The sequence below is a fragment of the Eleutherodactylus coqui genome, chromosome 1 (assembly GCF_035609145.1).
Source record: "Eleutherodactylus coqui strain aEleCoq1 chromosome 1, aEleCoq1.hap1, whole genome shotgun sequence".
Classification (NCBI taxonomy): domain Eukaryota; kingdom Metazoa; phylum Chordata; class Amphibia; order Anura; family Eleutherodactylidae; genus Eleutherodactylus; species Eleutherodactylus coqui.
The window spans coordinates 360,147,067-360,171,274 of NC_089837.1; the positions used below are offsets into that span (position 1 = coordinate 360,147,067).

At 48.5% G+C, this 24,208-nt stretch overlaps 1 protein-coding gene across 1 annotated transcript; it reads left to right on the forward strand.

The window, feature by feature from the left end:
• Window positions 1-5,340: 5,340 nt before the first annotated feature.
• RPL31 (ribosomal protein L31) lies at window positions 5,341-13,676 on the forward strand. Its single transcript, XM_066577679.1, has 5 exons — window positions 5,341-5,474; window positions 5,680-5,788; window positions 8,412-8,537; window positions 11,962-12,074; window positions 13,607-13,676. The coding sequence occupies exons 2-5, from the start codon at window positions 5,682-5,684 to the stop codon at window positions 13,636-13,638; spliced, it is 378 nt and encodes a 125-aa protein (XP_066433776.1). The 5' UTR covers window positions 5,341-5,474; window positions 5,680-5,681; the 3' UTR covers window positions 13,639-13,676.
• The last annotated feature ends 10,532 nt before the right edge of the window (window positions 13,677-24,208 follow it).

A 24,208-nucleotide genomic window follows, 5' to 3' on the forward strand; every position in this document is an offset into this window, starting at 1 on the left:
CCTGAATTGTTTTTCAGGGAAGAGCTTTACACATAAGCTCTTCCCTGAAAAACAAGAATTTTAGTGTAAAAGAAAAAAAAATACTCAACTGTCCACCGCTGACATGTCCCCACAGGGATAAAGAACATATCTACTGCATGCTGATGTTTCCTTAAAGGGGTTCTGACATGAAGAAAAAAAAATTGTACTCACCTTGCCTGGCCTGGCCCGATCGCCAGGCATGTCCCCTCCAGCCGGCATCATCTTCTGTGCCTTTAAAGCAGAGCAGGAGCGGTCAAAAAGACCGCTTCCTGGCTCTGCTCCGTCCGTCAGGCACTTCCGAGGTCAACGGACGGACCGCTCACAGCAAGCACGTCACAAGCAGTGCTTGCTGTGGGCGGCCCGTCCGTCCGGCTGAACTCCGGAGTGCTGCGCATGCGCAGTGGAGACGCAGCCCGTCCTGACTCCTGTCAGAGGGCACCTCTCTACTGCGCATGCGCGCGATCCCGGAGCGGCGCGGCTGCTGGAGGAAGAAGACTGCCTGCCGGGAGCTGACCCCCCGATGTCAACAACAACAGAAGACAAGGTAAGTGTTATATTTTTATGCTTTAGCAGCCATTAAACCCTGGGTTCCCTGGGTCCATTAGGCACACCAGGGGACAATGGCTGCTAAAGCATAAAAAAATTATTCATGTCAGAACCCCTTTAATCCCTACGAGGAAAGAGAATTTCCTGCTGCACCTGTGGCAGATGCAGCAAAGGAATTCTTCATCCCTGCGGGGAATAAAGAATTCCCTACCACAGCTGTCACAGATGATAGCTGCTGTAGTGGATCCAGCTGCCAACATCCTGCAATTGTTTTTCAGGGAAGGGCTTTAAATATAAGCCCTTTCCTGAAAAACAAGAAAAAATGGTGATTAAAATAAAAAAAAAAGAATACTCACCTTTCTTCAGCTGCCGAGGCTCAGCCGCATCCAGCCGGTTCCACTCCCTGCACTACTCTCAGTAGTATTCAGCAGGCGGGGATTTAAATGAATTGGGCTGCCTCTGATTGGCTGAGCACTGTGACCAATCAGAGGCAGCTCTCAGCTAATGAATGACAGCTGAGAGCTGCCTCTGATTGGTCCCTGCGCTCAGCCAATCAGAGGCAGCACTCACCCATTCATGAATTCATGAATGGGTGAGTGTTGTCATTCAATAGCTGAGGCAGCACTCACCCATTCATGAATTAATTTGCTTTCTGTCTAGCTGTTCACAAAAGAACAGCTAGACGGAAAGCAAAAATGCTAGTGTGAAATGCCCCTAAGGCCGAATGCACAAGGCTGGGTCGGATCCCACAGCGGAATCAGACCCTGTGCCGGCTGGTGACCCTCCACATACCTGTCCGGATTGGTCTTCTGTGTGCTATGGATGTGCTGGCCAGCGCACATGTGTAGTGCAGAGAATGCCGTGCCGTCGATGACGCGGATTAGCAGCGTTTTCAAAAGTGACATTGCCAAATTGCCATGGGTTGGCGGCTCTATGCAGCTCGTCTGAGTGTGCGTGGAAGAATCATTTTACATTGCATGCTATGGACAGACATTGCTGCGGAATCTGCGGCACGACGCCCGCCGTGAATTCTAGAGAAAAAGCCCTCCCGTGTGCATTGGGCCTTAATGAGACAAGGAAATGAAACACCAAACATTCTAAAGCACTCTATTACGCACAACTGAAAATATGTCAATTTTTTGAGACACCGACTAAACAGCAGCTTTGAGTGGATTTCAAAATACACTCATTGTAAAAAAAAATCAAGCACCTAAAAGTTGTCTGAATCGAATGAAACTTTCTCTGTGTGATTGTAACATTGAGATAAGTGATTACAATATCAGAGCAAAAGGATCATTTATTGCAGAAAACGGAACAGTTGGAGACTCTAGTACCCCGTTGTACCACCTCTAGCTTGGATACAAGATGTGATACGGGCAGGCATGGAGGCTCTAGTACCCTGTTGTACCGCATCTAGCTTGGATACAAGATGTGATATGGGGGGCATGGATGCTCTAGTATCCTGTTGTACCGCCTCTAGCTTGGATACAAGATGTGATACGGTCAGACATGGAGGCTCTAGGACCCTGTTTTACTGCCTCTAGCTTTGATACAAGATGTGAGATGGGCGGGCATGGAGGTGCTAGCACCCTGTTCGGCCGCCTCTAGCTTGCATACAAGATGTGATATGGGCGAACATGGATGCATACAAGTTCTGTATGGTATCCTGTGACGTATAAGTCCTCATTTGCTGTAACTGAGCCTCTAGATCGTGCAAACTCGTAGGATGTTGCTGTTGGCATCCCAGACTGTCCCATACATGTTCTATTGAGGTTAAATATGGTGATCAGGTTGGTCACAGAAGTGTGACAATGTTGTGAAGACATTCCTGTGACCCCCTTGCTGTTTGCGGCCGAGCATTATACTGCTGGAAAATGCCTCTTAGAAGCCGCCATGAGAGGAACACATGTGGCTGCAGGATGTCCTGAACATATCACTGAGCTGTCATTGTCCCTCGTACCACTAATAGGGGGGCCGACTGTTGTATGCAATGGACCCAAGACCATCACACCAGCAGTGGGGGCAGTGTGCCACTCCATAGCAAAGGAACATGACTGTTGTCGGTGCCCAAACTAAGCCTAGATTTGTCATTGAAGACAACATAATTCCACTCCATAGCAGTCCAGTCTTGTTGTTCATGATGCCACTGCAAACAGAGGTGACAGTGGGTGGGTGTCACATACAGTAGACACTTGAATACTCACCTAGCTGCCGCCGTTGAGGTCCCTGCCGCTGTTCTCCAGAGCTCCTGGTACTTGTCATCGCCAACAGAGCATCTTTTGCTAGTAACGGAGTTTAAAGAGCCCGCCTCCAGCAAGAGATAGCTCTGATTGGCTGAGCCCGCTGAGTTTCAGCAGGCTCAGCCAATAACAGCCAGCAGTGGATGCACCAATCACAGTCATACATTGAATGGCTGTGATTGGTGCATTGAGCGCCGGCTCCGCCAATCAGAGCCGGCGCTCAATGCACCAATCACAGCCATCAGAGCAATCTCTTGCTGGGAGGAGGGTATTTCAATCCCTTGACAAGTGCCCGGCAGCCTGCCTGGAGTCCCGGAGAAATGCTGCAGATTATCCATTGCGGAAATTTCCTTGGTGATATCTGCAGCTCATTTCAGCCTTGTGCTCCTCTCACCTTGTAATCAGCAGCCCCTTACCTGGCAACCGCAACTAAGCACCATGGAAGTGAGCGCATCACTTGACCGCAGATCAGGATTTACTAGCGGTTGCAGGGTGAGGGCGGCTGCAGTGAGGTGAGAGGAGCAGCAGGCTGAAATCAGCTACAGAATTTGGCGCACAATTTTCCACTGCACATTCCTGCTAGGTGTGAACATACACTACGGAAGCTTTCACACGGGCGGAATGTTCCACGTTCTGCACCACAACTTGCAGTAAACTCCACACCAACAATTATATAAAGCCGGCTGCAGGAGCCCGCAGTGGTATCCGACCCTGTGCCTGACCAGTGACCCCGCAGCGGTATCCGACCCTGTGCCCGGCTAATGACCCAGCAGCGGTATCCGACCCTGTGCCCGGCCAATGACCCTGCAACGGTATCCGACCCTGTGCCTGACCAGTGACCCCGCAGCGGTATCCGACCCTGTACCTGACCAGTGACCCCGCAGCGGTATCCGACCCTGTGCCCGGCCAATGACCCCGCAGCGGTATCCGACCCTGTGCCTGACCAGTGACCCCGCAGCGGTATCCGACCCTGTGCCTGACCAGTGACCCGGCAGCGGTATCCGACCCTGTGCCCGGCCGATGACCCCGCACACCTGTAATTACTCTGCTATTTCTGTTGGGCGGATGGTCTGGCTGGCAAGCCGTTGGACATGTGAAGTACAGATTCTTCCGCGCCGTCACCAGGCGATGACGTTGGTACCACGACCTTTACACAATGAAGGGCCGCGGGTCGGGTGACTCCATTGACTTCAATGCAAGCCGTCTGTGAGAATACTGCACGAAGATAAGAGCATACTACGATTTTTCCTCCGCAAGTGGAAAATCGCACTTGATTTCCGCTCGTGTGGGGAAAAAGGACTTTTACATCGCACGCTGTGGACAGTATTCGCCCGCTCCAGACTCTGCAGTGCAAACCCAGCTGTGTGCAGGCGGCCATGGGCTGCAGCGGCGTCCGCATGTATCTGTCAGTAGGCGTCTTTTCTGTACTGCGGATGGACCCGGTGGCTCGCCGTCATACATGCGCAGTACAGATTGGTTTTTCTCACGCCATCACTAGGCGATGGGGCGGAATCTGTGACCTGTCCACAATGTCACTGCAGACGGGCTGCGAGTTGGACGGCTTTCGTTGACTTTAGGGCTCATGTCCACGGGCAAAATATGATTTAAGATCCGCAGCGGATCTCCCGCATGCGGATCCGCATCCCATAGGGATGCATTGACCACCCGCGGGTAGATAAATACCCGCGGATCGTCAATAAAAGGGATTTAAAAAAAATGGAGCATGAAAAAATCTGGACCATGCTCCATTTTCGTGCGGGTCTCCCGCGGGGACGGCTCCCGCGGGCTTCTATTGAAGCCTATGGAAGCCGTCCGGATCCGCGGGAGACCTAAAATAGGAATTTAAAGTATTTACCTATCCGGCGCGGGCGGGGAATGTCAGCTGTTCCTCACGGCCGCATCTTCCTTGCTTCGGCTCGGCGGATGTGCCCGGCGCATGCGCGCGGCACGTCGACGATGTGCCGGCGACGTGCCGCCGGCGTCAGGAATTCATCCGCCGGCCGAAAATGAAGATCCGGCCGTGAGGAACAGCTGACATTCCCCGCCCGCGCCGGATAGGTAAATGTTTTTAAATTGCTATTTTCGGCGCTCATGTCCGCGGGGCAGGAGGGACCCGCTGCAGATTCTACATGGAGAATCTGCAGCGGATCTGATTTTCCCCGTGGACATGAGGCCTTAATGGAAGCCGTCTGTGCGGAACCCGCATGAAGATGGAGCGGGATGAGATTTTTTTGCCTCTGCAAACAGAAATCTCAATTGATTCCCGCTGGTGGGCGGCGAGCAGCGGATCTCCATAGGAAGTAATGGGTGGTATCAGCTGCGGCCGACAACCACGGATTCCACAGCAAATATCCGCCAGTCTGCAGGAGCCCGTGTGGATCCTGATGTGGAAGATACTGCTTTCCGGGACCGTTCACACAGGACGGACTAACAGCGGTGCAGACTGCGCCCTCCTGCGGAACATTCAGCCCCAACAACCGCACTGCTATAATGGATTCTGATGTAGAACTCAAACTGTCAGACTCCAGCCAGCACTTTCGCACAGCCGTGCCCGAACTACGTACTGCGCATGCCCACACAGCTGACCCGGAAGTGACCTTACGTGCTGGCGTTTACACTTCTCCCACAATCCCCTTCTACTTCCTTTCCGACATTGTCCCTGGACGAGTGAGTACAGCCCCGAGCAGCCGCTCATCTCTATCCGTCATCATCCGCCTCTCCTGAGCCCTCCGCAGCCCGGGGTCGGTGCGGCGCCGCGTCCTCGTGTAGCCCGGCGCTGTATTAGCGGCTGGTGCCGGTGTAGTGGACGGCTGTGTATTATCAATAGTTGTGTCCGCCGCTGTTCTCTCTGATCCGCTGCTTGTCTCCACAGGGATGGCGCCTGCAAAGAAAGGAGGCGAGAAGAAGAAGGGGCGCTCCGCCATCAACGAGGTGGTGACCCGGGAGTACACCATCAACATCCACAAGCGGATCCACGGGATGTGAGTGCTCTGGGGGATGTAGCAGAGCTGCAGCGGTGCTGGCAGGGCTTACCACTACTGCGCTTGTGTGAGGCCGGCCTATCTGGTGGTGTGCAAACCGTGAGATGAACCCACGCCGTCTGCCATGATAATCCTGCCGCTCATCGCCATGCACTATTGTGCGAGCAGAGTACTTGTCAGGCCGGACATGCCGCAGTTTGTTTTGCATGTGTATTTTGTGTTGAGCCGCAGCATGGCCGCCCGTGGCAGTTGGTACAGCGGGCAGAACTAGAGCAGGGTTTACAGCGTATTACGCTTGTGGGTTTTGCGCACATTGACTTTACGTGAGTTTCAACAGCGCCTCGCACGCATCGCGGGAAAACCCGTGACATGCGCCATGGTGCATGCATTATACGTGCCAAGCTAGTGTAAGGGGATTTGTACGCAATGCATGGCATCCTGCGGCGTGCTGGAAATATGCCCGCAGCGTGCCGGAGGTGATGCCCGCGTGAGAACCCTAAGGCCTCATGTCCACGGGGAAAATCAGATCCGCTGCAGATTCTACATGTAGAATCTGCAGCGGGTCCCTCCTGCCCCGCGGACATGAGCGCTGAAAATAGAAATTTAAAAGCATTTACCTTTCCGTAGCGGGCGGCGAAGGTCAGCTGTTCCTCACGGCCGGATCTTCATTTTCGGCCGGCGGATGAATTCCTGACGCCGGCGGCACGTCGCCGGCACGTCGTCGACGTGCCGCGCGCATGCGCCGGGCACATCCGCCGAGCCGAAGCAAGGGAGATGCGGCCGTGAGGAAGAGCAGAGCTTCGCGGTCCGCTGCGGGTGAGTAAATGCTTTTAATTCCTATTTTAGGTCTTCCGCGGATCCGGACGGCTTCCATAGGCTTCAATAGAAGCCCGCGGGAGCCGTCCCCGCGGGAGACCCGCACGAAAATGGAGCATGGTCCAGATTTTTTCATGCTCCATTTTTTTTAAAATGCCTTTTATTGACGATCCGCGGGTATTTATCTACCCGCGGGTGGTCAATGCATCCCTATGGGGTGCGGATCCGCGCGCGGGAGATCCGCTGCGGATTTTAAATCACATTTTGCCCGTGGACATGAGCCCTTATAGTTACCCCAAACCACCTGTGTGAGATGCAGACGCCGTGTCTGCCGGAGCCCCTCGCTCACGGTGACATACTGTACTTATGGGGTCTACTCGTCACAGCGAGGGGCCGTCCGCGGGTTCAGTGCAGGCTCCATCAGTCTAGTGTTATGGGGATCTCAAAGTTAAACCACATTGCAGGCTGGGGCTGGTGGGGTTCACATACTTCCTGTCTCCGATCTGATTGCTGTTACATCTTGGAGAACGTCTTGAATTCTTGTGTTCCGATGAATATTTTAGGCCCCTGAATGGTGATTTCTGTTTAAAGAATAATAAGGTCAAATACGAAAAGCCAGCGCTGCGGTCATAGTGTGGTGACCGTTAGGGCTCATTTACACGTATTACCAGCGGTTTACCACATTGTGAGCCGGTGTGTCACCGCACATGACTATCTCGCATACGCTGTCATGCGCAGTCTTGCTGTTTACGTTCTCCCGCTCTGTCGCTTAGTGAAGGTGCGTATAAACGCCTCACATAACGTAATTGTGACTGTCCAGCGGTTTATACGCACCCAGACAGAACAATATGGCTCGATCACATGTAATACACGGTAAAATAGAACATGCTGCATTCTTTATTAACACACATAATATACGGAAAGAAAACCTGCTAGTGTGAGTGCGGCATACAAAGATCAACGTACCGCGTATCATACACACGCAATGCGCCATTCTAATCCGTTGGTGTGAATGGGCCCTAGCACTGGGAATCTTCTGGTTAATCACGCCAACTATAATGTGACATGTTGGTTGTTGGGACTCCCTTCTCAGTCACCGGTGGTGAAGCAGGTAGAATGCAGATGCTGAGATTAGAACAGGGACAGGTTTGCCACCACTTATTAAAAAGTGACATCCGCCACGGCTGCCATTACTGTTTGTTTGCAAAAAATGTCCACAGCAATATGTGGGATACAATAGCCATCACTGACTGGTCTAGTATACGGCCTTTTGTGTCACTGGTGGAAATTCTCTTTTTCGTATAGTTTGGTAATTTCTACACCCAGAGATTAGAAAGTCGTTTAAAGGGGTTGTACCAAAATCACTCCACAGGGTAGGTGATAAGTCTGAGTGATGAGGTCTCCTCGCTGCTGTGGGCTCTCTGCACCCCTATAGTGATGTGGAGATTAAATGGAGCAGATGTCGCTCGTGTGCAGTGCTGCTTCATTCATCTTCAATGGAGCTGTCGGAGATAACCGAGCAATTGTTCAGTGTTCTCATCACTGCAGGTGAGTGCAACAGCTCCGTGATGTGAAGGGGATATCTGACCTCCATTGTCGGGATCAGTGGGGAGACCCCACCAATCAGTTTTGGTACAACCCATTTAATTAGGTGTAGGATCTGGATGTAGCTGGCCGTGGTCGGCTGCATCGGTAAATACATTGTATCTTTTTTCCATGCTTCCCAGCACATCCAACTATTTTGGCCTCTCAGAAGTATGATTTGTGTACATCTATTCTCTGACTTAAGCTTTTGTTTCTTTTGCAGTGGCTTCAAAAAGCGTGCCCCCCGTGCTCTTAAGGAAATCCGTAAATTTGCAATGAAAGAGATGCGTACCCCTGACGTACGTATCGACACAAGGCTGAACAAAGCTGTGTGGGCCAAAGGCATCAGGTGAGGCTTTACGTGCAGAATGGAATATAGCAACTTGCCATGATGTATCGGCATGTGCCCAGCGTGGGGATCGGCTTCCAGGTTTGCCACCACAACACAAAGGGCTTCTAGGATAGATGAATGTGTTTTAGCATCTGCAGAAGACATTAGCTTACCTTTTCACATACATCCGTGGTTACTGCGCCAGCAAGACACTGTCAGGTTTCAGGTCCTGTTAGGCCTCTTTGATCCCAGCGCTGCCGTGAATCTGACTTCAGGCTGCTTCCTCATCTCAGACTTGTGTTAGAAATGCGTCATAACAGGGTGTAAGGATTTATATCCTAAAATTGAGGGGCTCTAGGTCTTAATCACATTATGCTGATACATTTCCATGGAGAAACCTTTCAGGCTGTAACACTCGGGTTATTTTCTTGTAATTTTCTAAGGCTCTGTTCACATCAAAAAGGCTTCTGCTGTCACCAGAACCTAACCCTCCTTTGTATTCTGGTTGTTACTGTAGCTTGGGTTTCAGGGAAGAGCATAGTTTAACTATCACAGTACAGAGCAGAAAAAGCACTGTTCAAAAAAAAATTAAAGGAACACTTAAGCACCATGGTATATCTCCAAGTCACTGAAACTTCTGGGATAACCATCTGTCCAGTGCAGAAGTGATTGGGGATCAATTGCTATGCTGTAAATGAAAGTGACAAGTGTGCTGGAGAGGCAACAACAAGACATCGCTTGATAGTTTTGCAGGTGGAGGCCACAGACAATCCCTCTCATCCTTCCTGGTTGTTCTCCAGTTTTGTCCTTAGCACTTCTGCTAGCATGAGTCGATACCTGCAGCTCAGGGTGCCTTCACACTAGCGATCGCGATATCGCTTTGTTTTTTTAATGTGAATGTCAATAGGACATTCTAATGTTAAAAGCGCATCACACAAAGTGTGAAGGCACCCTCAGTCGGGTTGTACAGGTAGTCCTGCTTTTCCAGAACACATCCATCTGTACAATCACAAGAAGGTTTGCTGTGTTTTCCTGCACAGTCTCAAGAGCACAGAACAGATACCGGAACACGATGAGAGCTAACAGAGTTGTAGAAGGGCAACAAGGACAGTATCTGCTCCGTTGTGTGAGGAGGAGCATGGCGAGAGCCCTACAAAATGACTTTTGGCGGGCTCTGAGGCTTGACCTGTGCTCACAGCCCAGCACAACTGGACTGGCAATTGCCATAGAACACCAGAATTGGCAGGTCCACCATTGGTGCCCCGTTCGCTCCACAGAAGAGAGCAATTTCACACTGAGCACGTGTAAATAGTCTGGAGGTGCTGAGGTTCATTGAGATCCAGAGTGTGATGTAAAAGGGGTTTTCCAGCTCATTTTTATTGATGAACTATTCTTAGGATCGATCATCAAGTTGATTGGCTTGTGTTACCGACAATAGATCAGCTGTTCTGGTGCCTGCTGTCATCGGCCAAATACATAGGTACAGTGCAGAAGCAGATTGCGCCAACGCATGTAATGGCTGGCGCTGGTAATTGCGGGTGCAGCTCCCATTAGTCTATGAGAGCGTTTTCTTTATGCATTTGAGTAGTGATTTATTTTAAGTTTCAAAAGTGCCATGTATTAAAACTGCTTTATCCAGTAAGCCAACATCACATGACTGACGTGCACTAATCCTTCTGTGGTGTACCTATGGCGGGGAGGTAAACGTGCTGATTTATTGGGAGTATGTTGGCTGCTCCCTAAAGTACAGTCTGTAAGGAAGGATTGGTTTGAAGAGAGCAGGACAACTGTGATCAAAGGAAATTACTTGAGATCCTGGAACATGTCTTCAGGCAGCTATCAGAGCCCTACCTCCAGTGGATAAGTGATGCATGCTTCTGACTGGAACACCTTTCTAAGACTTCATTCCACGGGCATGCATGGTTTCCACCCGTGCCCGCAGACATGAGGCCTAAAATGACACTTACTCACATGTCTAAATACTGCGAGGCTCTCCTCGGTCGTGGCCGGATCTTCTTTCTTCTGTCCGGCAGATGTGCTCAGTGTGCATAAACCGTGCTCTAAATTGCGCTGCGAATGCTAATGCATCCCTATGGGCTTCTAGATCTGCAGATTTGGACATTGCTGTAGATTAACAGGGAAGTGTGAAAAATCCTATGAACTTGTCATGTGATTTTTAAAATTTTTTTTTACCCCTCTTGCTTTCTTGCCATTTTTTTAGGCTTTTCTATAGAAGGGCTACAAATTTTTTTGTAAATTAAAGAGGCTACCCAGAGGTGCTTCTTTAAGCAAAAAAAAAAAAAATACATGTACCAGTTAAAAGAAAAAATCGGGTATTTTGTTTTTTTATGTGCGGTTTTCATGGTTGAAAAAGCTTCTATTGCCTGCATTGTTTTCTTTGTATATACGCTAGTCTTCACTAAGCTAAAAATCTTTCTATCATATACAGTTTGTTAGCACAAAACATACGGAGTTACCACGTGGCGATACCTCTCCATGTGCCAGTACTGTGTATCTTTCTCTGTATAAGGCCGCCTGCCGACGGGCGGGTCAGATCAAGTGGCGAGGATTCTCGCCGTGGGACCTGACCCGAGCGCCTGCAGAGAGCAGCGCGTATTCACCTGCGGCTCCGGCTGTTTGATGTGCTGGCTTGCCGGGCAGCCAGCGCATGCGCAGACCGGAGCCGGCGGCAGGTGTGACATTCCTGTGTGGGGCTCACACCGTGCAAGATTTTGCGCGGCCGTCTGCATAGGATTGCGTTTGTTAATGTGTACAGGCGCCCTCACAGACAGAAACAACTTTCAGAATTAAAAAAAAATAAAAAAGGGGGGAGAGACTTCTGTGGGAGAGGAGCGGGTTATCGCAGCTCAGCAGTTACTTACCTGTCACTGCCTCTAACAAGTGAGCCTGGTTGTATACATTTACAGATCGGTGCTCCCGCATTCCTGCACAGGTTCTCTTTCTTCCACAGGGTGATGCCAATTTTCTGGTGTTTAAGAGAGGAAAAAAAAGTGCTGCACATGTATTTGGACAGAAAATTTGTGACTCATTTACATTGTGTTGGCCTGTTTTTAAAGAGTGGGTGGAGATGTGCTATCTTGGTGTGTAGTACACATCATAATAACCCATTGCAATCAGTGGGAATTAAAAAATATGCAATAAACCTGCATATTTATGCACGAAGTCAGGTGGGATTTCACGCGCTCAAATATGCTGCATAGTTGTGTGTGTAAAAAGATTGTCCATGGGCAGGAAAATGCTAGGTTGCGTATATCGGCCCGTGAATACGCTGCGTAGTCATGGACCGAAATATGTATACACCTGTGTGAATGCACCCTGACTTATCGGCAGCATCGGCTCGCCCAACACTGCATGCTCCCATGTAATCCTTGGAATATGTAAGTTTCATTTGTAGTGAATATATACATTTTCTTGTATCTAGGAATGTACCTTACAGAATTCGTGTTCGCTTGTCCAGGAAGCGCAACGAGGATGAGGATTCTCCCAACAAACTGTACACATTGGTCACATATGTGCCAGTTACAACATACAAAGGTACTCTATCATTTAATGAGAACATGATGGCGTTTCTTTAGTGAGCCATGTTTGCCTTCTCATGACCCTTGTAATCGGAGAACGTGACTACAATCCAGCCCTCTGATCTGTATGCAAGTGTGCGCTTCCATGTATTGGGTTAGGGCTGCACCTAGACTTTAGAAGTTTGACTTTTTTGGATTTTGAATTTTAGGTGTAGCCTTAGGCCAGGAATTTTCTATTGTGGGTTTGCCACTAGTGCACAACAGTAGGTATCAGCCAAATTCAGAATCAAATTTTTTTCCCCTTCATCTTGCTTATCAAGCTAAGGCTTTCTTTACATTGGCATCAGAGGCACAGCAGTACAGAGGGTTTGTTGGGCATTGTTCCTGACCAACATGTGCTGGATGCAACCACTTGGTTATATTCCTAGTACTGCTCCGTTCAAACAGAACTAGCATTGGTGTGATCCCTGCCTAAACAAATACGTTTTTTGCTTTCTTTTACACATAAGGGAATTGTGTCGCAAATTCCTTAGAGCGGTTATTCCCTATTCATAGGACAGGGTAGAACTGCTCTGTCCACCCACTAATCCCAAGAATGAGGCTGGCTCTGCTATCTTCTAAAGTGAGGGTAGTGGCAATTGCACATTCATTTTAACGAGATGGCTAAGGGCTCGAATTTTTGTTTTTATATCTAGTGGTTCTATTGATACGAACAGAGTGGCAGTGCATGTGACCACCACTGCCCTTGCTTCCTGGCATTACAAAGCGCCATTCTTGGGATTGGTGGGAATCCTAGCATTTTGACCCCCACCAATTAGCAAGTTGTGTGTATGGAAAAAAATAGGGTATGACCATCAAAGTTATATACACATAGGGTTCCACTCTTCTCTCCCCCACTTCCCATGTACTGCAGCCACTATATGTACAGGACAGGCCAACATACGATCCAGACTTTTGTTAGCACAGGCTCCCTCATATGTATGTACACTGCACCCTTTCACAGCCACAATACTCTGCTACTGTATACTGTGAAACAATGCAGTATACAAGGCTAGTGCTGATTGGTTGAGGCTTGACCAGCCAGCTCTCTGCTAGATTCTAGCTTTGTTCCCCTGACTCATCACCATAAAGCACTCTGTTACTCTTTTCCTGGCCGCCTCCTCCAGCTTGGGATTTTATCCTGCGGCTTTCTCTCAGTCCAATGTTAAAGTGGTTTTCCAAGCAGCGCCTGCTGTCAGAGCCGCTTGTAATTGCAGTCATAGCCCCCACTGACTTCAATGAGAGCTGGGCCAGCCACTACACCAAGGTTGGAGCAGTGGGCACTGCCTGGAATACCCCTTTAATCCCATCCACACTCGCATGGCTAACATTGCTTTCACAATTCTGGTAAGCTCAATTAAAACGCAAATTCATTGCCAAGCCCTACCTCGTACCTGTAGTATGAAAATGGCAAATGCATAGGTACTTAAGAATTCTTAATATGCATTTTTTTTTTTTTTTAAGGTTTTAGAAGGTAATTTTGTTTTTATCCGTTCTTTTGTTTTTCAGGTCTCCAGACAGTTAATGTGGATGAAAATTAATCTCTCTTTGTTGAAATAAAAACAAGATCTGAACCGTACACCAGTCTGCATTTGTCTTATGTATCTGACCGTTGTGCTAAGTATTTAAAAAAAACAAAGCGCCTTGTTTGGTCAATGCCCATGGGCGGTAAATACAGCAAGCTACATCTTCCGTGCGTAAAAGGTTGGCTTAGGAAAAGTACTTCTTTTATCTTGTAAATAGGGGTTTAGTTTTTCATTGATGGGAGCTTTGTGTGAGTGGGGACAACTTACAGAAGAGGGACACAAAGCTCCCATCACTGAAAAACCTTCTCAACATTCTGATTTACTGTGTACATAGAGGGAGGTGCTGTGCTGGCAGAAGCAACAGGACAGCCTGCTGTGTGAAGGCGTTCAGATGCGGCAGAGGCAAAATTATCCGAAACTCTTCATGAAAGCTGTAGGTTATGCTTGTACATGGCAGATATGGTGACAGTTTAGGTTGATGTGGGTAGTGGGTCTTAGTTTTGTTTTTTTCTTGTTAGATATTTTTGTAAATAAGTTACATTGTGTCCCATGCACTTGGAACGCCATGCATTTTCTGGCCCCATTGAAAACAATGAGTGAGGTGTTCTAAAGATAAGACATGTTGCGATTTTTCATGAGATTGGGGGAATGGATGGGACACTAATGGAGAATTTATATAAAGTGAAATGTCTATTTTACTGAGCCAGCAAAACAGAATGTACCGTGTTTCCCCGAAAGTAAGACAGTGTCTTACTTTCTTTTTATCCCCAAAAGCCCCACTATGTCTTACTTTCGGGGTATGTCTTATAATAAAAAAAAATCATTACTCACCTCCCCCGGCGTTCTGTCGCGCTCCGGCAGGATGTCGCTCGCTCCTCGTCCCCGGCGCAGCATTGCTTTCTGAATGCGGGGCTTGAAATCCCCGCCTCCAGAAAGCTAATACACACGCCGTCAGCCAGTTACAGCCATTCAATGACAGCATTGAATGGCTGTGATTGGCTGAAGGCGCACGTGGCTTCAGCCAATCACACTATTCAATGACATCATTGAATGGCTGTGATTGGCTGAAGCCACGTGCGCCTTCAGCCAATCACAGCCACTCAATGCTGTCATTGAATGGCTGTAACTGGCTGACGGCGTGTGTATTAGCTTTCTGGAGGCGGGGATTTCAAGCCTCGCATTCAGAAAGCAATGCTGCGCCGGGGACGAGGAGCGAGTGACATCCTGCCGGAGCGCGACAGAACGCCGGGGGAGGTGAGTAATGATTTTTTTTTTTTTCTCCACTACGGTATGTCTTACTTTCGGGGTACGGCTTATATTGACCGACCCCCCCCCTGACACCCCCGATACGTCTTACAATCGGGGGTGTCTTACTATCGGGGAAACACGGTACTAGCCACATCCTGTCTGCCAACCATTATCAGAATATGGCGCTTTGATAAAAATGCACGGACAGAACCCCGGGGCACATTTTAGTTTGCTCGCATGTAACCCTCAGGTGCCATTTGATGACACGTGGCTCACCACACCCCTGCACCCTCCATTGAACACCCAAGATGTCACCTGCATCCACCTGAAATCACGTGATAATGGACATTGATGACAGAAGCACACGCAGAACCGGATGTAAGAAGACCTTAACCCTTTCCAATCCACTGTGACCTCTGAAGACATTATGATTTAAGGCTGTACAGCTCTGATGTTGGAAGACATCCGTCAGGGTTCTCTTACTGCATATTGCCAGCCTCTCTGCTGTTGGAGCCTATCCAACGTGTCACCTCATGCAGTACTGGCTTTAGCCAGCATATAACACCGTTGTATAACAGCAGAAAGAGTAAGCCCCCTAACGCCATAGACCCCAAATAAATCCATGACAACCTGTGTATTTAATAGGGTTCATATTAGTGCAAGATGTGCATCTCATCACAAATCTTGTGTGATTTTTATTTTTTTTTTCCCTCACAGCTGAGAAAGCAGCCTTAAACTTTAAAGGGGTAGTACCCTCTGAGACTGCTAGGGCTGGAACTCTCCTAATAAAATTACTTATTTTCTATGTTTTATACACATGGCAATTTTTCTCTCAGTCCAAGATAGAAAAACTGTAAATTTTCATGCAACTGGTGCAATTTTAGTTTTTCCCTATTAAAACAGATTTTGAAGTGTGTGACAATGTAATGCATCGCTTGCAACACATCGCAATCACAGGTAAAAACTGTATGTTTAAATATGTGCTAAAAGTTAAACTGGATACAACTGTGCTCAGAACTTTGGCCTTACAACTGCTTTTGCTGCAGCATATTTATCAGTATTGGATGAAATTTTGCTATATCAGCAAGTGCTGCTTCCACTTATAGGGAGTCCCCTCCTTTAGCTCTGGAGATAGGATGCGTATATATGGCATACTTATAGCGCTCTTCCTTGTAGGTTGGGAGCCGCTGAAAGACCCATGTCACTTCTCCTATAACACAGTGACTCTACCCAATTTAATTTTTTTTCCTGACAATATGCAGTTGCATATTCTTCTGCCTTACTCCACACACTCTCATGGAAAATACAAGTAGCAGCCTCCAGCCACAGACTGGTATGCCTGGCCTGTAAGTTGGGGATGGGGGGCACACATTGTGTGCTCTTGCTTTACAGTAAGATAGTTAGGCTTTCTGCACACGCATGAGCGCAGTATCGGCCAGTGAAACTGGACCAGATATCACGCTTGATACTTGCTGATACAAGACGCTACAGTTACACCTTATGTTTAGGACTAGCGCTGTTTGTTATGCAGGACAAGGACATTAGTTTAAAACGTGAACTTCGTTTTACTTCGAGGCTATAGCTCAGGTTCTATCACTGCAGGGCATAAGGGCCAAAAATTAAAAATAGGCAAACCTCTTAGGGGAACATAGGTTTTTAGTAGCTCACTTTGTAAGTAGAGGTAATGAAATTGTAACTACCTTTTTATTTACAAAGTGAGCTGCTAAAAACCTCTCCTATACTTTACAGGGGTGCCTGACAGCACCCACTCCTTTGTCCTGTTCTGTTATGGGAACAGGATAACAGAATGCCAGTTGGGAATATAATCTTTGGCAGACCCAAGTGGCAGCTGATGACGCCCTCTGTATGAATAGAGTAATTAGAACAAGTTCTGGCTATCGGAAGATGGAGGACGCAAAAAAATTTAAATTAGTACAGTCAAACCTCTAGTTTTGTTGGTAATCTGTCCGAAAGCAATTGGCTAAACTTGAAACCAACAAAACTAGAGGCAATTAGTTCCAGAGGAATGAATGTAAATCTAATTAATTCGTTGTAGACATTTTTAAAAAAACCCCATCAAACCACATTTTTGTACAGCTTTCAGCACAGCACTAAACGCTGTACAACACTCCCATTCAGCCCTAGCTACACTGCCTGAGAGAAATAACAAAATTAATATACTCACCTCAAGGGTGCTGTCGGTATCCCGGAAACCACTCTCCGTGCAGGCTTGTTAAGCTGGCAGAGCATCTTGCTAGTGATGGGGGATTGAAATCCCCCGCCTCCAGCAAGAGATTGCTTTGATTGGCTAAGTTGTCTGAGTGACAGCCTGCTTAGCCAATCACAGTCAGCGCTGGATATTCCTGAATGGCTGTGATTGGCACAATCCATGAATGACACAGATGTCAGCAGCAAGGTCGCGTGGGCCAGCGGTGAAACGAGGCAGAATTCTGACAAGAAAAATCGGCGAAACTGACGAAAGGAGAAAGTGATAAAAGAAGGCTGTACTGCAAAAAATTACATAAATTTGGTATCCTTGTGATGATTCTGACCCAGAGTATACATCATGAAAACAAGGCCTGCCTACACAGATGGCAGAATTGTGCTTTTTTTTTTCTATTTAAAATCTACTTTACGTGGTAAATTAAATGGTACCATTGAAAAATACCACTCTTCCTACAAAAAAAAAAAGACTTCAGACAGTGCTGATTTTTCTTGGCGCTGCAAGGCTTAAGTGAAAGTGTTGCAAACGAGTATGAAACCATTGAAAATCATTGGTTTCATTATCATGCGTTTTCACTCACTCTCGCATCGCAGAAAAATCTATCGCCAGTCGGTTATTTTCTGAACACAAGAAAAGCCGTTGTAAAGTTATTGAAAAGGGTAAACTGTGGCACAAAAAGTTGTTCTCACGTATTAAGACATGTTAAACTTTGCTGCATCTGTATTTACACACATGGGGGTAAGCTTTTGCCTCTAGAAAAGGAGTGAAAAGATGAGGACTTGCTCATCTAAGCACTGCTATCTACCGTTTAAACCATCCAAAGATGCTAGTCATTGCTGACTGCAACATCAAAAAATTTTTTTAGTAAAACTATTTAAAGTTTTTCTTCTTAAAAAAAGGCTTTAAATGTTGAAAAAAGTTAAAAAACGAAGCCAAACATAATTTGTATCACTACATCCTTATCCTGTATTATAAAATATTACATTTATCCACAATAAATTGTTAAAAAACAATAATGCCAAATCAGCCATTTTCTGTTCATCTAACTTCCCCAAAACAGGAATAAAAATAAAAAAAAGTCATACCAGAAGTGGTACCAATGAAAACTACAAGTCCCACTAAATAACAAGTCTGTATACAGCTGTTGACGAAAAAGATAAAAATGCTCGTGTCTTTGAATGTGGTAACATAAAAACATCTTCGGAAACAAAAAAGTTTAAATTGCTCAAAAGTAGTAAAACTGAATAAAACCTACATAAATGTGGTGTTGTCTTAATCATGACGACCCACAGAATATTGTAGTATTTATACCACATGTTGAACGCCATAAAAATACAAGCCAAAAAACAGAATAGTGAAATTTTTTTCCCCAGCAAAAAAAATAGATTATACCTACCCGATAATCGGGTTTCCAGGAGTCTCCACGACAGCACCAATTGAGATTGCCTCCTCCTGATAGGACAGGAACATACTGAGAGGTTAAAAGCTCCCCCCCTTCCCCACTTTCCTCAGTGGATTCTAATGAATTGCCGGGGTAGGAGCTCAACTTAAAGGAGATGTCCCGAGGCAGCAAGTGGGTCTATACACTTCTGTATGGCCATAATAATGCACTTTGTAATGTACATTGTGCATTAATTATGAGCCATACAGAAGTTATCAAAAGTTTTATACTTACCTGCTCCGTTGCTGGCGTCCTCGTCTCCATGGTGCCGACTAATTTTCGCCCTCCGATGGCCAAATTAGCCGCGCTTGCGCAGTCCGGGTCTTCTCCTCTTCTCTATGGGGCTCCGTGTAGCTCCGTGTAGCTCCGCCCCGTCACGTGCCGATTCCAGCCAATCAGGAGGCTGGAATCGGCAATGGACCGCACAGAAGCCCTGCGGTCCATGAAGACAGAGGATCCCGGCGGCCATCTTCAGCAGGTGAGTATGAAGACGCCGGACCGCCGGGATTCAGGTAAGCGCTGTGCGGGTGGTTTTTTTAACCCCTGCATCGGGGTTGTCTCGCGCCGAACGGGGGGGGGGGGGGTTAAAAAAAAAAAAACCCGTTTCGGCGCGGGACATCTCCTTTAAATTTTTCCCTAACGGGGGTGGTTTTTTTTGGGAAATTATATTCTATAATTTCTTTTCTATGTTCTTGGGGGGGGGGAAGGTCCGGGTGCTGTCGTGGAGACTACTGGAAACCCGATTATCGGGTAGGTATAATCAATTTTTTCCCCAGTCGTCTCCACGACAGCATCAATTGAGATGTACCAACTAAAGTCTTTTCCTAGGGTGGGATTGCTGCCGAGAGGACTTTGCGGCCGAAGGCCATGTACTCGTCCTGCTGCACTTTTACCCTATAGTGTTTAATGAACGTGTGGGGCTTCTTCCAGACTGCGGCTTTGCATATCTGCTCGACCGAGGCTGAGCTATGTTCGGCCCATGAGGATGCTACTGCTGCCCTTGTAGAGTGGGCTTTAAGAGCTAAGGGGATTTCCTTCCCGAGGGCCTTATAGGACTCTATGATGGCCAGGCGGATCCACCTGGCTATGGAGCTTTTTGCTGCTTTGCTACCTTTGTTTGGGCCACAGAACTGGACGAACAGGTTGTCGTCCCGTCTCCAGTGGCTTGTCCCGTCTATGTAGCCTAGGACTGCTCTCCTAACGTCCAGGCAGCTTAGGGTTTTTTCTTCTTCGTTTTTAGGCTTACTGAAGGAGGGAATTATTATGTCTTGTGACCTATGAAAATGTGATACTACTTTCGGCATGAAGGCAGGGTCCGTTTTAAATACTAATTTGGTGTCCGAGATTTCCTGGAACGGGTGGCAAATGGACAGGGCCTGCAACTCGCTAACCCGCCTTGCGGAGGTGATGGCTACTAGGAAAATAGTCTTGATCGTAAGCATTTTTATCAGTAATACTTCTGCTGTCATGGCTTTTAGGGCCCAATTAAGGTTCCAGTCTGGAAAAACATTTATGGGCCTGGGTCGCAGTCTAGCTGCTGCTGTCAGGAACCTACTGACCCATCTGTTCTCCGCGAACCTTGTGTCGCATATAGCGCTAAGGGCTGCGACCTGGACTCTCAGGGTACTTGGAGAGAGGCCCATATCTAGACCCTCCTGCAAGAACTCTAAGACCAGAGGGATATCCAGGATGGAATCCCGGGAATCCCTTCCCTGTCTCCATGAGGAAAACCTTCTCCAAACCTTCTGGTAGATAAGGTGAGTAGTCTTTTTTCTGCTGGACATTAACGTTTCGACCACTCTTTCTGAGAACCCCTTCCCTGTTAGTGAGGATTCTTCAAGAGCCATGCTGTTAAGTGGAGCCGGTCTATGCCTGGGTGGTTCAGTGGCCCCTGTGATAGTAGATCTGTCCAGGTAGGAAAGATGACTGGGTCCTGGACGCTCAATGTTGTCAGGGGACCGAACCAACTTCTCTTGGGCCAGAAGGGGGTCACCAGGATTAGTGTGCATACCTGGGTTCTGAAATGTTGTAAGACCCTGGGAATCAGCGGTGTCGGAGGAAAGGCGTACGTCAGCCCCTCTCCCCAGTCCTGGCCTAGGGCGTCTATTGCTGTAGGACAATCTCCTGGCCGAAGGGAGAAGAAGTTGCTTACTTTGGCGTTCTCCCTGGTTGCGAATAGGTCGAATTGTGGGGTCCCCCACCGGTTGGTCAGGATTCTGAATGCTTCCTGGGAGAGAGACCACTCTCCTGGGTCTATTTGCCTCCTGCTGAGAAAATCCGCTTTTTGGTTTAGTGTCCCCTTCAAGTGTGTTGCCGTGATCGAAAGGATCCGGCCCTCTGCCCAGCGGAAAATTTCCTGCGCGATGATTTGCAGGGCGGGAGACCTTGTGCCCCCTTGGTGCCGAATATGGGCGACCGCGGTGGTATTGTCCGACAATATCCTTATATGCTGGCTCTGTAGCGAGTTTCCTAGCTGCTGTAGGACCCACCATACGGCCTGTAGTTCCCTGTAGTTTGAGGATTGGTCTTTTATCCTTTGTGGCCATGGGCCCTGAAGGAACTGGTCCCCCACATGCGCTCCCCATCCCCAGGCACTTGCATCCGTTGTGATGTGCGTGTCCGGGTTCTGTATCCAGTGGACCCCTCTCCGCAGGTTCGCTGGGGATGTCCACCAACGCAGGGATGTTTTCACTATGTTTGGAATGTACATTCTTGTTCCTAGAGAGGACCGTTTTTTGTCCCACGTGGATAGGACTGAGGCTTGCAGAGCTCTGGTGTGAGCCTGGGCCCATGCTACTCCTGGAATGCATGACGTCAGGCTTCCCAGGAGAGACATGGCTTCCCGAATTGTGCAGGATCGTCTCTGTAGGAAAGTTTTGACCAGCCGTCGGATTTTTTGTATTTTTTCCTCAGGCAGGCAGGAGCATTGAGATTCTGAGTTGCGTGTTATGCCCAGAAACGTTTTTTCCCTGCCGGGGTCTAAGCTGGATTTTTCCCAGTTTATGATCCATCCTAGGGACTGGAGAAGTTCTAGCACTATCTCCAGGTGTTTCATTAGGAGTTCTCTGGACTATGCTATTATCAAAATATCGTCCAGGTAGGGTATTATTAGGACCGACTTCTTCCTCAGGTAGGCGGCTACCTCTGCCATAATTTTGGTGAAAATTCTGGGTGCTGAGGAGATCCCGAAAGGCAGGCATCTGAATTGATGGTGCTCTATTCCTTTGCCCATATCCACTGCGAACCTTAGGTATTTCTGGGACCCCTCGTGGATCGGCACGTGGAAATAAGCGTCCTTTAGATCGATGGATGCCATGTAGGCCCCTCTGGGAATCAACTTTATTGTTGAGGAGATGGACTCCATTTTGAATTTCCTGTACTTGACGCAGGCGTTCAGAGGCTTCAGATTCACTATCATCCGCTGTTTCCCGCAGGGTTTTCTTACTAGGAAGAGCCTGGAATAATGGCCCTGGGTTTCCTTGTTTCGCGGTACGGGGGATATTGCGTTTAGTTGTTGCAGCTCCCGAACGCTTTGCCTTAGTAGGTGTAACTGTTGCCCTGAGCCTCCCGTGGTAATGAATTTCCTTCTGGGGAGGGACACCAGTTCTATCCGGTATCCCTGCTGTAAGATCTTTGGGATCCATGTGCCTTCGCAAATCGCGGCCCATTGATCCACAAAGCTCCCCAGCCTTGCCCCTACAGGGATGGCGTCAGGGTCTCTGCTTTGGCTCCCCCTGGTGGGGATTAAAGAGGATATTCCTTTCTCTGCCCCCCTTGGGGTAACTCCAGCGTCCCATCTGGCCCTTGCCTCGGTAGGTCTCGGGTTGTTGCACTGGGGCCCGGAAGAAGGTCTTCCCTCTCTGTGGCTTTTCTTCCGGGAATCCCCTCTTTCTGTCGGCCGCCTTCTCCAGGATCTTGTCTAAGTTCAGTCCGAACAGAAACTGACCGTAGAACGGGAGGGCGCATAGCTTGTTTTTAGAGGCTAGGTCGCCTGACCACGACTTCAGCCATAACACCCTTCTGGCTGAGTTAGACAGGGCTGTAGCTTTCGCCGAGAGCTTGACTGTTTCGGCCGCGGCATCTGCTAGGAAGTTTGTTGCCATCCGCAGGATAGGGAGAGAGTTTAGGATCTGTTCCCTTGGCGTCTTATTGGTTAAATGTAGCTCCAGCTGTTCTAGCCATACCCTCAGAGTCCGCGCCACGCAAGTGGCTGCGATCCCTGGCCTGAGTATGTTTGCCGCTGCCTCCCATGATTTTTTTTAGGAGGCCTTCAGCTTTGCGATCCATGGGATCTTTTAATTGTGCGGCGTCCTCGAAGGGCAGGGTCGTCCTCCTAGCTACTTTGCCCACTGGGACATCTACCTTGGGTACCTCCTCCCAGCTTTCGCAAACTTCCTCCTCGAATGGGTACCTTCTTTTTACCCGTCTAGCGGAGAAGGAACCTGCGTCGGGTTTCTTCCACTCTTTTTGGATAATTCTAGTGATATTTTTGTGGACAGGGAAGGTATGCTTACGCCTCTCCCCTAGTCCCCCGAATATCTCATCTTGTAGGGTGCGTGGTTCTCTGGGCTCTTCCATTTTTAGTGTAGCCCTGACCGACAATCAGTTCCGTTAAGTCGTCCTGATGAAATAGGTACTTTTTGTAGTCATCATCTGAGGACCCCTCGGCCGCTGGTTCCTCTTGCTCCGACCCGATTGAACTGTCGGAGTCGGAAGGCTCGTCAGGAACATACGCCTTTTTCTGGTGCTTAGCTGGCAGCGCTATCTGCGACATTAGGGCTGATCGAACCTCCTCTTTCACCAGCTTTTTAACGTCCTCCATGAATCCCCCCGATTCCTCTTTGACTAGCCTAGCTACGCACGCCTTGCATAGAGGCCTCAGGTACGTAGCTGGCAGTCTCGTCCTGCACTCCACGCATTTTTTGAGTTTTGTTCTGGGGTCGGCGTCTTTTTTATCTCCCTGACAAAAGAGAGCATTTTTTGCGGGTAAATATGCAATTTTCCATACACAATACACTGGATTTTGCCGCACTGGCTACTTACGGCCACTGTGGCTGAGGTTTCAGCTGTCTCTGGTGCTGAAGCACTCATTACTATACCGATGCTGCAGACACCTTGCGACCTGTAGTGCTGGTCCACCTTCTGGCTTCTCTCAGGTTCCTTATTTTGAATTTTCACACTCCTGCGCTAAGCCCCGCCCCCTCCTGATGCGAGCGCGATGATGTCATCGCGCTGGACATGTGACGCGACGCCCCCAGCCGTCAAAGGGCTTCCTGGAGCGCCGCGCTGTAACTATGCAAGGAGGAGGAGGGGGACTAAGGCTCCCGCTTTGTACCCCCCATGGGCCGCCGCGGGAGGAACCTGGCCCGGGGGCTACCACCCCATGTGGCGTCCCGGGAGTCGTCTGGCTTGGAAGGGAGGACAGGCTGACCCACTGCCCTCCGATCCGCCCGTGAGTAGACTCTGGCTGGCTTCTCCACCAGCCCCTCTCAGAGATCCTGGACAGGAAGACACTGAGGAAAGTGGGGAAGGGGGGGGAGCTTTTAACCTCTCAGTATGTTCCTGTCCTATCAGGAGGAGGCAATCTCAATTGGTGCTGTCGTGGAGACGACTGGGGAAAAAAAAGTTATTGAATACATTATACATACCCCAAAACTAGTTCTTATAAAAAC